At 37.1% G+C, this 12,463-nt stretch overlaps 2 protein-coding genes across 3 annotated transcripts; both read right to left on the bottom strand.

Annotated features, from left to right (window-relative positions):
* Nucleotides 1-40: 40 nt before the first annotated feature.
* Nucleotides 41-8,727, bottom strand: LOC101296673 (rhomboid protein 1, mitochondrial-like). Its single transcript, XM_004301057.1, has 6 exons — nucleotides 8,641-8,727; nucleotides 8,432-8,551; nucleotides 1,300-1,416; nucleotides 429-503; nucleotides 304-345; nucleotides 41-136 (listed from the first exon to the last, which is right to left on the bottom strand). Exons 1-6 carry the CDS (start codon nucleotides 8,725-8,727, stop codon nucleotides 41-43), a joined length of 537 nt encoding a protein of 178 aa, XP_004301105.1.
* LOC101308086 lies at nucleotides 3,116-5,924 on the bottom strand. 2 transcript variants are annotated; one of them, XM_004299241.1, is made up of 7 exons: nucleotides 5,547-5,624; nucleotides 5,429-5,464; nucleotides 5,222-5,282; nucleotides 4,891-4,938; nucleotides 4,140-4,238; nucleotides 3,918-3,959; nucleotides 3,116-3,621 (listed from the first exon to the last, which is right to left on the bottom strand). In XM_004299241.1, the coding sequence occupies exons 3-7, from the start codon at nucleotides 5,237-5,239 to the stop codon at nucleotides 3,526-3,528; spliced, it is 303 nt and encodes a 100-aa protein (XP_004299289.1). In that variant the 5' UTR covers nucleotides 5,240-5,282; nucleotides 5,429-5,464; nucleotides 5,547-5,624; the 3' UTR covers nucleotides 3,116-3,525. The 2 variants fall into 2 exon arrangements, with proteins under 2 accessions (XP_004299289.1, XP_004299288.1); XM_004299240.1 differs by having other exon boundaries at nucleotides 4,891-5,797.
* Nucleotides 8,728-12,463: the final 3,736 nt, after the last annotated feature.

Here is a 12,463-nt window from a genome sequence, read left to right as displayed (position 1 = left end):
AACATCTACAAAATGTTGCCCAAGTTATCTGCAGAACCATTTAGAATACCCGAAGCCTCCTCCGAAGTCTAGCCCAGGTTACCGCTGCTACTACAGCGCCGCCCAAGTGTGTAGATCCCTTGACATGAGCGTTTCCCTGCAATAACAATATAATGTTATCACAACATTACTAGTACCAGAAACAGTGAGTGAGGTTGCTTTGTAATGCCAAGTTGCTAGGTTATCTCTCTTGAACACTGTGGAGTGTGGACAGAAAATAACAACAGACACAAAACAAGCAGTGTGAAAATGATAGAAACCAACCTCCATGATCCTTGGAATATCCTTCCCGATTAGAAAGATCCCCTAAAATAGAACAAAGAGAGGTAACCTGTTTTAAGTATTTGCATAATAGCGGCAACATCCACACAACACATAAGAAAACGTACCAGCAGCACTGCAGGAACTGCGGGGTGGATGAATATATCAAGCAACATGATAGCATTAACAGCACCACTTGCGCCCTAATATCACAAACAAACCGAAGAGTTATGTGATGTTCCTGACATAATATAACAACGAATCAAAGTAGGTTGATCAATTTTGGTCAAACAACTGATGTAAAGAATGAAGCTGGTGGACATTTGAATTGTTCATGATCTCTCACAACTCCATAATCACCCTTATGCCAGTGACTTGAATAAAGCGACTGCCTCACATTGCCATTCATAGACATTTAAGTTATGTAGTGGGGAGGACTAACATATCTCTTGGAGAGAAGTGAAGTTGCTTTTGTTTCAGGAACCATGGTAAGATGTGACACCAGACACTTCACACTTGGTTCCTAGTTCCTACATCACAAGTCTGTAAAACAAAAAAAAAGGAGAGAAGACCCGACCTAGAAACCCAAAGATCAGAATGCCAATGTTGACAAAAGAACAAAAACATCACTTTCATGGTTTGTAGGCTAGTAAATTTGTTGGGATACGATAAACAGACAATCTCCTTTCATTTTCTCATTTTCTTTGAGAATGCCCAACAGAATGTAAAGGGTTGCTGATAGCTTACCAATGCCGGTTCCGTACGGATTTCCACTCTCCTTCGCTGCAAATAACAGATCGTGAGAATGCTAAATATTACATATTTAGTGAAAGTGGAGTGAAATACCAGCAATTTAATCATCTACTGAAGAACTCTTCTATCTTTACAATCCCATGTAACCTTGATTACGTGCTAACTTCATCAACTTTTTTTTGGTAAGATATTTCAGTGGCAGATAATTGTTCTTTTTAGCTTACAAAGCCTTGATAATCTGTGTACCTGTACCGGAGTGGTCTGGTACAGGAAGGCATGGTGAACCAAGTGAAAGACTGAGCCACCAATAGCTCCAGCTATATACAACTTCAGCAAAAATTCAGGCCCGAAAACTCTACCAATCTGATCAATACACCAAAATAAGAAACGTGAAAATGATTGAAACTCCATAAAGGCTATGCAAGAATCAATTTAATTAGTCAAGCAAGCCTAGCTTTATGAAACACTCTCCGACTAAACATATTTCAAAAAATTCAGTAGCTTAAAAGAAAAATTTGAACCTGGAACAAGAAAGAAAATGAGATTCTGAGGAAATTGAGCTTACATTCCTTCCAAAATAACACAGTCCGATCATGTTAAAAATGAGATGCCCAGCACTGGCATGAGTAATTGCAGGAGTTATCATTGTGTGAACGTGTCCAAGGCTCCAAGCATAAAATTGAATAATGAGGTCTATTTAGAGAAAATGAACAAGTTCAGAAACTGAAGTTAGAAATATGATATTATCAGATTATATAGTGAGAATACTAAGAAGCTTTACATAATCAGGAAGAACTCATAAAGAATGTCAGGAAAATAGGACAGAATAAGATAAGTTAACAACACAGTACTTCACAATTCACAATAAAGGACTCACAGTAAAATTGTGGTACAAGAATAAAGGGTCTACTATCCACCATGAAAGGAAAACAATAACATTAGCCAGGATCAATCCAAAAACCAAGTCATTACTCGATATGGTTTGAAACCATGAGCTCCTGCAAACAAGAGAAATAAGTTATTGCACATGAAGGACCTTCTGTTAAACTAAAAATATGGTCACAAGTAAAAGGACTATGAAACGCATTGTTGTTATTGAAATGAATGCAAAAGGCAAAAAGCAAATTGCATAACTGCACTGTTCAATCCCATATTACAAACAATAGTTAGTCATCACAAATTGCATAACTGCATTGTTCAATCCACTACCCTCATCCCTCAACAACAACAAAAATTACAAAATACTCTATTATCAAAGTTCATAGCTTTCGTTCATGCCTAAAATAGACAATGCATTTTGCTACCTAAGATAGAAGTAGGAATAATTTGTAAATTTACTAGCTTTCCTTCATTTTCTTTCAAATGTGATTGAAAACAAAAACTTTACCTGACACCCTGATGATAATTCTTACTTGGTTTGAAGTTAAAACTCTGTTTGGGAAATTGGGTTTGGAGAAAGGCAAGCCTGCAATCCGAAAGCCTCTTGCTTGATAACCTCAAAAGGGTATTTGCGGAATCCAAAGAAAAGTGCTTTCTGAGTAATGGGTTGGAGAAAAAGCCATGAACTTTGTGCTGATGGTAAAGTGGGTGTGAGGGGAAGGAGCTAAAGAAGTGATTTTGGATCTGGGTTTGGGGTGGTTTTGTGAGAGACAAGGTTTTGTGAGGTTGAAAGTGGAAAAGAGAAGAGCTTGTGGTGGTGGAGCTTGAGAGGGTTTTAGGGAGGTTTAAGGCTAAATTTCACAGAAAGAAGCCTCTGCATTTTGTGAGGTTTGAATCAAAGAGAGCTCCTTTTGGTGGGTTTTGGGGAAAAACAATTTCCTTTCCTTTCAATTTTAGAGAGCAGAAGATGATCAATTTGAAGAGTTCAAATGCTGAGAATTGGACTAATTGGAGTGTCTCAGACTCTGAAGGAGGAGGAGGGTCTTTGTCCCTTACCATGTCGGTTCGTAAATTGATGTTTGGTGTTAAATGACAAGTTAACAATTTAGAGGAACATTAGTATCATTTGCAATGAGAGTAGAAGAATGTACTCGGACCTTGTTTGTAGTAAGGTTTAAGGAATGAAGCATGAGAATCAGAGACAGAGATCTTCATATACAATCGGAAATTAGAATATGTAAGATCCAAAGATTCATAAACCCAAGGAAATAGTACAGTTGTAATATACTTTGTAATATACCTATATAAGCAACACCAAAGGTCAAGGTCAAGTTGATTCTCTCTCTCCGAGTTTTCTTTCATAGGCACAAATGCACAATGTGCTTTTGAAAGAAGGAAATAAGGTCAGTATACAGAGAATAGTTGTTCTTTCGTTTTTCCCAAAATGTATCTGAACCATCAGAACTTCACGTTATACATCTCAGTCTTCTACTTGACGGCACTGGCTAGCAGTAACATGTGCCATACCTAAGTTTCCTACTCAGAACATCTGATACATGACGCCTAAGTAATCAGGCTGCACAGCATTTAAACTCAACGCGCCTCTTCCGAAGTCGTTGCCCAGACCCAGACTATGGCTGCAACTGTGGCACCACCCAAGTGTGTGGATCCTGAGATAAACATGTATCCCTGCAATAACAGTATAATCACTATGTCTGCTAAAAAAATGACAATGAAAGTGGTTTGATGGCATGTGAACACGAATATGAAAACTTTAAGGTACCGAGATTCAGTGAGGCTCTTTGGTCATGCCAAGTTGAAGGTTTTCTCACTTCAACAGTAAAATGGGCAGAATAAATGCATGATGAACAACGTCTAATTGTCAGGATTTTGTTGAAAGCGTAATGAGTGATGAAAATCAACTCCTACTTTATTTCAAGGGCAATGCACATAGACAAAAATGGAAACGAGAGAACCCAACATACCGAATTCACCCTTAAGAAATCCTGCCCAAGTAAAAACATCCCCTAAAATAGAAGAAAGAGAGGTAAGTTATAGCAAGTATTTGCACTATAGCCTCAACGTACAGCAGTAAAAACATCCCCTAAAATAGAAGAAAGAGAGGTAAGTTATAGCAAGTATTTGCACTATAGCCTCAACGTACAGCACATGACATAGAAGTGTAGAACTGATAGAAGATAACTTACCAGCAGCATGGCAGGAACGGGGATGATAAAGTAGAGTCTAGCAGTGGGGTGGAGGAATATATCAAGCAAAATGGTAGCAGTAACAGCACCGCTTGCACCCTATATATTTCAAACAGATTTGGAAGTTAAATGACTTGACTTATAAATGTCATGTACTCAAAAGAATATAACGGCAAATCAAAGTTTCAGCTTGTCAACTTTTTGTCAAACAATCGAATGAAAAGGAACCCTAAGCAAGGCATAAATTGGTTCATTACCTGTCATTATAAAACTCACCCAATGTATGCCAGAATGAACAGTATTTGAATATACAGATTGCACCTCATAATCCCATTAAATCTTTTAAAGTTATATAGTAGTGAGAAATGACAAATCTTCCTGACATAAGCCAACTTCCACAGTACCCTTTTCTTACGGCAACAATGGTAACATTTGACACCAGACACTCAGTTCCCACTTCAAAGTTCTTTAATAATAGGAGAAGAAAGGAGATATACAAACTCCAAGCTTATGCAGAAAAAGAAATATATTATTCTGATTGCCATTTATAAACTTCATCTCATGGATAATTCTATGTTAATTCTGCCAAAAAAGTAAGCAAATTCCTTTGAAGAGTTATATTATCTAGTACTTCTCTTATTGATAGGCTTCTAACATTGTCGGATATGATAAACAGAGAATCCACAAGCCGAATTTGTTGTGAAATGTAAAGTCCACAAATCACAAATGTAAAGGGTTGCTAACACTTTACCGATGCTGGGAAAACAAAAGATTTGCGCAGCTTCGATATTGGCATGTTCTGCAAACAGCAGATCATGAGAATATGAGTACTATATATAAAAGTGCTTTGAAATATCATCAATTCAGTAATGTACTGGACAATTTTATGATGCATTTTGAGTAGAACTACCTCTTGCATGTATTCTTAATTACAGTTAATTCCATTAACAGTATCAGCTAATTTGTCAGAGATTTTTACTGCAGATAATAACAATTCTTTTAAGGTTACAAAGCTGACTAATCCTTGATAATTGTTGTATCACACAAAGCTGATTGGGTTGTTATCTTGAGTACCATGGTACCTCTGGCAACAAGGACATGTAGAATACCTGTGTCAGCTGATCTTCTGCCTAGCTAGAGTACCTGCCAGAGGACACTTTCAATCATCATCTGACTTATTAATAGTTATTCAGCAAAGAACCTGTTGCGCCAAGTCTTTGAAGTGGCTTTCAGTCAGTAATCTGACAAGGAAAGTATATGGAACCTGATTCGGATCCGATTTAACATACCAAACCTCACATCTCGTTTCCGTTACTGAATTTGATCTACAAACCATGATGGCAAAACGGTAAACCACAACGCAATTAACAACAAGTCTTAGCATCTTACTGAAACACGGTTCCATACCCCATCGGTCTTCTCGGTGGCGGAGAAGTGGCAAATCTCCCGGCAGCGTCGTACTAACCCCCTTTCACCTCACCGGCGATTCCATAAATGCCCTTAGCTTTTAACCAGGTCAACCCGGAATTCCCATCGCTGTCCCTTGAAATCCACTCTGTGCGGATGGTGTCCCGTAGTCCAGTGCTTTCCGCTATTAAGATAGAATTCTATCAGATTTCAAACTTGAAACGATTGAGTCGGTGGCAGGCGTGAATCAGAATACCCACCCTAAATAGGCAAAATAATAATAATGTTATTGAAAAGGAGGACTAGTGAAGATATGTCGGTTCTATCGGTATAAAAAGAAGGGGTGTATCGATCAAAAATAATAATATGTTGTATGATATTCTGTATTGTTTTAGATATTTTTTATATGTGTCTCGGTTCTTATCAATGAATAAGATGATGATTCTCTTATTATCTCTTTGTCTATACATTTTATATTTCATCATAATAATAAAAGAAGGCGTGTGAACCAAAAACCCCCAAACCAAACAATCTCAAAAACTCGAAATGCCTGATTCCAGTTGAAATCTGTCATTATGAGATTTTTTAGGAAATCATTAGAGCGTTTAGACCCGGACGATCCCCGACGGTGGGAGGAGCCTACTGAACCCTTTAGGCTGGATCTCTGGAAGAATAATGGTGTCGTCGTAGTTTCATGTATATGTTTTTTGTTTTTGTTTTTTTATTTATTATAATTTGGAATTTGCTTGCTTGCTTAGGTTCAATTTGTTTAAGTTTCACTTTAAAAGAACTCTTTGTTTTTTTTTTTTTTTGTTTCCTTTCAAAAAAAAAACTCTTTGTTTTTGTTTATGGCTGCTCACTTTGCCGGTTTTAAATATTTTTTCTGTTGTTCTGTCGACAGTGGTAGAAGTTATGCAGGAAGATGAAGAAGCTGAAAAATGCCGCAAGGCAGAAGAACTAAATAACTCTCGTCCTTTTAAAAAGAGGAAAATTAGAGCAAAGAGACTTGCTTATCCATCTTGTATAAAGGGTGTTCATGCACAACAACCTTATTATACTCATACTTCTGTCAGGTCTTGTAATTGTTGTGGTATCACCCATTGGCGTCGACATTGTCCAATCCGTGATCAAGAGTTTGGATCAGACACTAGCCCTGAATCTGCTGCCGGTACCGACAAGACTTTATGTTAAACCCGTTTTTACCTTGCTTTATTTGTCTAGTGGCCTCTGTGTGCAGAGAGGATATATGATTTGTCTCTCGAACTCTAGGAGATGTTTAAACCGGAGCTTCGTTGAAGTTGTTATCGTTATTTGTAAATTAGATTTTTAATGTCGGTGTGTTTCCAATTCTTACTTTCTTTGTTGATTTCCAATTCTTACAGACGGTTTTCCACAAAAACTAACTTTGGTCGAGTAGTTTCCGGAGAGAGGCGGAACGCAGGCCTTTCAGAGGAAAGGGAGGAAATCTGAAAGCTTATAATTGGGAGCAAAGGGTTAGGTGAGTAAGACTTTCGAAAAATCCCATTGTCTGGGGATATGCTTGATAATCTTTCTGGATGTTCTTTTGTTCATTAATTATGCCAATCTAGAGCTATTGTTTTGCAATTCTATATCATCTATTGATATGAGCATCAGTTTTCGAATTATAGAAGAATGAAAGGGTAGCATTTAGACTTGGTTTCTTTATTTCATGGGTCGAAACATCTGTTATTGGTAAAATTGCATTGCTCTACTATATCCAGAATTGATTTCTTAGACTCGACGGGTACTTCGAGTACTAATTAATCGATATATTACTTGCTTAAATTGACAGAGTAACAAGGCGATTATTGAAATTTGAAATTAGGCATGTTGTAGTTTGTTTTCAGTATTGATCCAGTTGGATTCAAGGATCAATCTGGTTCTTGAACTCCTTAGTGAACAGAACAAAAGAATGCGAGCAAAGAATGTATATATAGTAAATTAGTGAGCATATGACTAGTTAGTTGCATACATGCAGGAAGAGCCTACTCTAAACAGTCGAAGGGTGACAACAGCACCAAGTGCCCAACACAAACCAAGAAACTAGGACTCATCACTGATCAGTAGTTGGGAAATTATCAACTCTTCTTATACTGTATCTGGTTTATTGAAAGTATACATGTCAATTCCACAAGTTCAGACAGAAACTCAGAATTACTATTGTTGTTTAAGGTTATGCATACACCAGCTCTGTAAATTATATGGACATATGAACATAGTGTATATGCATATGATCAAACTTCACTACTACTAACACAATAATAGACACTGGGATTAATACATCAGATTTGCGGCAGTTCAAATTAATCGCATAATTTCAACCGATTAACCAAAGCAATAATGAGAAGTTTTCAAAGCTTGCTAGACAATTAACAAAGAAACCAAGTCAATATGAACTAAAGGTTTGATACAGAGTAAGTAAAAGAATGATCGATGGTGTGTACGTCAAACAAGAAAAGCTTGTTGCAGAGTAGCTAAGTGCTAATACTTACGAAAATGCATGTAAGGAATAGAAGACATAACCGAGTTCAAAACTTGGTTTTCTTTTGCTAATATTCACAAACTTCAAATATGTGAATACAGATTTCTATTTCTGGAATTTTTTGATACTTGAAAAGAAAAGAAAAAATTAAAAAAACAAACAACAGAAGAAAAGAAACTACTAATCATAAAGGTCTTCATCAGCTTCACCAGCATTAGTAGCTGCAAAAGGATATATCAGAACCAACAGCAGTGCCCGAACCACTTCTCCAGCTAACCGGATTTCAAAACAAAATTTGGGTAGTTTACAGGAATCATTTAATGACATTGTGCTGTAAGCAAAAAAAAAAAAAAAAATCAGAACCAGGAGCACGAAAGCTTACATTCGTCCCGAAAAGATAGAGACCCAACATGTTAGAAACGATGTGCCCAATTTGACTGTGACTAAATGCATAAGTTATTAATGTGTGTACTTGTCCAAGTTTGAACTGAAATACTGAGATCTGCTCATAGAGAAATGAGTATTAATATGAGACTAGAACACTAAGCAGCTATAATGAGTCAGTACACAGATACAAAACTAAGGACTCACAGTAAAATTACGGTACATGAATGTGAAGTCTGCTATCTTCCACAGACAAAAAACAACAATATTAGCTGTAATCAATCCCAAAACCATGTCATTGCTCGATACCCTTTGAAACCATAATGATCTTCTGCACACAGGAAATTAATTTAGCTGGTAAAGTTTCTACCTTTCCTTCATTTTCCTACAAAATTCATTGAAATCAAATCAGAAAACAATAACATTACCTGACACCCTGATGATAATTCTGACTTGGTTTGAAGTTAAAACTCTGTTTGGGAAATTGGGTTTGGAGAAAACCGCGCCTGCAATCCAAAAGCCTCTTGCTTGATACCCTCAAAGAAAAATGTTTTCTGAGTAATGGGTTGGAGAGAAAGCCATGAACTTTGTGCTGATGGTGAAGTGGGTGTGTGGTGATGGAGCTAAAGAAGTGATTTTGGGTCTGGGTTTGGGGTGGTTTGGTGAGAGAGAAGGTTTTGTGAGGTTGGAAGTGGAAAAGGGAAGAGCTTGTGGTGGTGGTGGAGGAGGAGTTTGAGAGGGTTTTAGGGAGGTTTGAGGCTAATTTCACAGAAAGAAGCCTCTGCATTTTTCAGGTTTGGGATCAAAGAGCTCTGTGATGGATACTGGATTACTGGGGAACCCAAATCCTAATTACTCAGAGAGCAGATACAATTCATCAGATGATCAATGGAATTGGGGGAGGTGTGGAAAATTTCAAAAAAGGAGACTTAACATTTGAAATGCATGGTTCTATACTACTTGGGAATGTGTGCTCAAGTTTTTTTGGCATGATTCTTTACTACTTCTAGAATCTAAATGGGCTTTTAAACTTCAAGCCCTCTTTAGATTCAAATCCATATAGGCCCTATAAGGTTGTGGCTTAAGCCAGCCATTTTGTAAGTTCCTAATGGAAGTTACTAATTAATTTAGGGCTTGGGGTTGGGGTCGACAAAGTTGGCGTTATTATCAAGGATCTCCAGTTCTCCACTGTCCTAGGCTCCTAGCAACTCAAGTAGTCGACCATTTATAGGCTTTCTGAATCAAGGTTGATGGAAGTTCTAGAATTTTGAAAAGAACAATTTTTTTTGTGCAATCTGAAGTATTTGTTTGAGGAACAAATAAAAGAACCACCACAACCAGATCACCGCCGTGGTGTCATCACACCACCATCATATATAATACCAGCTTTCAAACCCCGATATATAACTAGTGAGAGAGACAAAGACCTTAACCACAAAGCTAAAGGAAAAACCGATAATCTGAAGTCAAATCTAACTCCTCTTTTGCTTATTCAAAATCAAAAAGCAAAGGCGGGTTATTCGTCTGGCAGAAAATTCAAAGTCTCTTTCTCCCAAATGACTACCATGCCATAAGCTGATTTGTTTAGGGTTTGGCATGGCCGGGTCACCTAACTTTTGTTGTTCCAAACTATACTACTGTCAAGACTAGATCAATTTGCATGTTTTCGATCTTCAACCATGGGTGTGGTCCGTGTGGAGACTGGAGAGGATGGATTTTTTTTTAAACTGGGATTCAAAAACTGGGATTCAAAAGTTTACAGGTACGCACCGTCCTCCTTGTATATCGAAACCCACGAACGTACATGATCGTCCCCCCCCCCCCCCCCCCCCTAACCCCTTAGGGATGCTTTCCTTCTGTTGGCCGGTTTGGTGTTTAGCTAGCTAGTTGATAATTTCTGTGATTAAACTAGCGGAGAACTGCATCCAAGGAATCCTGCTGGATTATATATGATGCGGATATAATTGGTTTTACAGAAAGCACGAGTTCTTAATTTACGATGTGAACAGGTCGAGTATCTACTCTCATGCATGCTTAGAAAACAAGAAGAAAAATAGAAACGAAGTAACCTGACATGCAAGCATCTCCACACCAAAAATTCTTTCTGTCTGCATAGTTCCGACAAGTCGTTGAAATAGTAAATCAATCTCTCACATTTTCATAGGTTTTCGATTTTTTGAGAAGTACTACAATGCCATGGTCAAGAGACCAGAGACGTCCGATCGTATTTGAAGAAAATTCAGCGGATCATTTCCATCAAAAGAAATATTATCTGATCAAATCAATTTGTTCTTAATTTATTTATGTGCTTACACACACACACATATATATATATATATATATATATATGCCTTGCCTGAAGGACCCTCGTCTAGTACACTGTTATGTGTGTATGTATATATCATGCAGATCTGCAAACCAATACTATCGATCATATATGTGTATACATCGCATGTATGCAGATCATAACCCTAATTCCCTAAATACAAAACTCATCAGGATCTGCACGTATACGTATGTAGCTCGTCATTCCCCTTATTAACTTGTATTCTTCCAGCAATTAAAAATATATCCTAAAACCCTTAGATTTTGTTTAATTTCTTGGTTCTAGATAGGTAATTGCACCATATATATATATATATATATATATACACACACACTACGTTCGTTTTCGGCCGCGTCGTTGCTGTTCGGGTTTTTTCTTTTCGTTAAGTGGAGNAGAAGAAGTAGAGATGTAGAAGAGAGTGAATGAGNATATGTCTTGNTATATATATATATATATATATATATATATATATATGCTTAGAAAGCAAGCAAATGTCCAAGATCCTGCTGGTAAAAGATCCTGTTGTTTGACCCGATATTCAACCTAGAAGATACGCATGACATGACGCACTGTCTGCAGGTTGTTTACAGAATCTAATATTATCATCTTATTTACACAGTACTATGATGATCACTCGGTATCTAATTACTTTTAACCCGGATTGGATCTGTGAGGGAACAAGTGCAGGCTTGATTAGGTAATGTGGTAAACATAGAGAAATGGACTTAGGGTTTACGACCGATTTGAGCAAGTTTGTCTAACACAATACCACCTTACTTCATCCAACGCAGTCAAACGCTTCAACATTATGTCTCTGTGTTCTCTTGGTTTGAAACATGCTGTGCAGGGTCAGGGTTGTTTCGTATCAAAGACAGGAGGCAGAAGACCCTTTTCAAACCTTATAAACAATTCCCATAGGCTCCGGAATTCCATTTCTGTTGTTATTTTAGCATACACACCTCAACATGTTAACGTCCACCAAGAAAAATTTTACTTGGTCTTATAATATATGTCTGAATCGAAGAATAAGTTGTTTAGTGCGAAGCTTAATTAGTTTGAATTGGCAAACTTTAGTGCAGCATGCATATCTCTCCCAGTAAATGCCAATTTCAAATACAGCTAGCTATTTAGACATTTAGTTCCTTTCGTTAACGTTTTTCTTTCTGGGCTGGAATCAAATCATTTGTATTTCATTTTGGCCTAACCCTCCAATGTGAATCGTGAGTGATCGGCGTGGATGATTACTATTATTAATTTGTACCTTTTTTTTTATCAACACCTAACGTAAGACTTGTTAATTTTACATACACACATATATGTACGTACCTAATACACACAGACACATATATTCTTATAGAGAAATATAATTAAGGTCATCGCATTGCTGATAAATAGCTAGTAGTGAAAAGATATCCCGCGGTTATATACATGCAACTAGTGCGCGCATAGTCTTAAATGCAACAATTACTTATGAAGTCTAATAAAATTCAAATCCCTCTTTAATTAGAGGTTAAAGTTCATATTTACTGAAAACTTTTGAGGATTAAAACTCATAAATATGAGCAAATAAAAAGCTACCTAGCTAGAAAACATGTCCCCTTGTAACGATTGAGATTCTCATCCTTTGAGTTTTGACAACTAGCTCATATACGACTCAAATGATCGAAAGATCGTGTTTAGTATATATATATATATATATGAGGG

The sequence above is a fragment of the Fragaria vesca genome, linkage group LG5 (assembly GCF_000184155.1).
Source record: "Fragaria vesca subsp. vesca linkage group LG5, FraVesHawaii_1.0, whole genome shotgun sequence".
Classification (NCBI taxonomy): domain Eukaryota; kingdom Viridiplantae; phylum Streptophyta; class Magnoliopsida; order Rosales; family Rosaceae; genus Fragaria; species Fragaria vesca.
Note: the sequence above shows the minus strand (reverse complement) of the source record. Positions and strands in the feature narration are given on the sequence as shown.

Excerpts from the sequence above, each read along its gene's own strand:
- LOC101308086 (XM_004299240.1), bottom strand. The coding sequence starts at position 5,058 with ATGCAAGAGGTAGTTCTACTCAAAATGCATCATAAAATTGTCCAGTAC. Across the intron at positions 4,239-4,890 it reads CTTTTGTTTTCCCAGCATCG|GGTGCAAGCGGTGCTGTTAC; the intron begins GTAAAGTGTTAG and ends TGAAATATATAG. Across the intron at positions 3,960-4,139 it reads CCGTTCCTGCCATGCTGCTG|GGGATGTTTTTACTTGGGCA; the intron begins GTAAGTTATCTT and ends CTTCTATTTTAG.
- LOC101296673 (XM_004301057.1), bottom strand. The coding sequence starts at position 8,727 with ATGGTTTTGGGATTGATTACAGCTAATATTGTTGTTTTTTGTCTGTGG. Across the intron at positions 8,552-8,640 it reads TCATGTACCGTAATTTTACT|ATCTCAGTATTTCAGTTCAA; the intron begins GTGAGTCCTTAG and ends CTCTATGAGCAG. Across the intron at positions 504-1,299 it reads ACCAGACCACTCCGGTACAG|GGCGCAAGTGGTGCTGTTAA; the intron begins GTACACAGATTA and ends TTGTGATATTAG.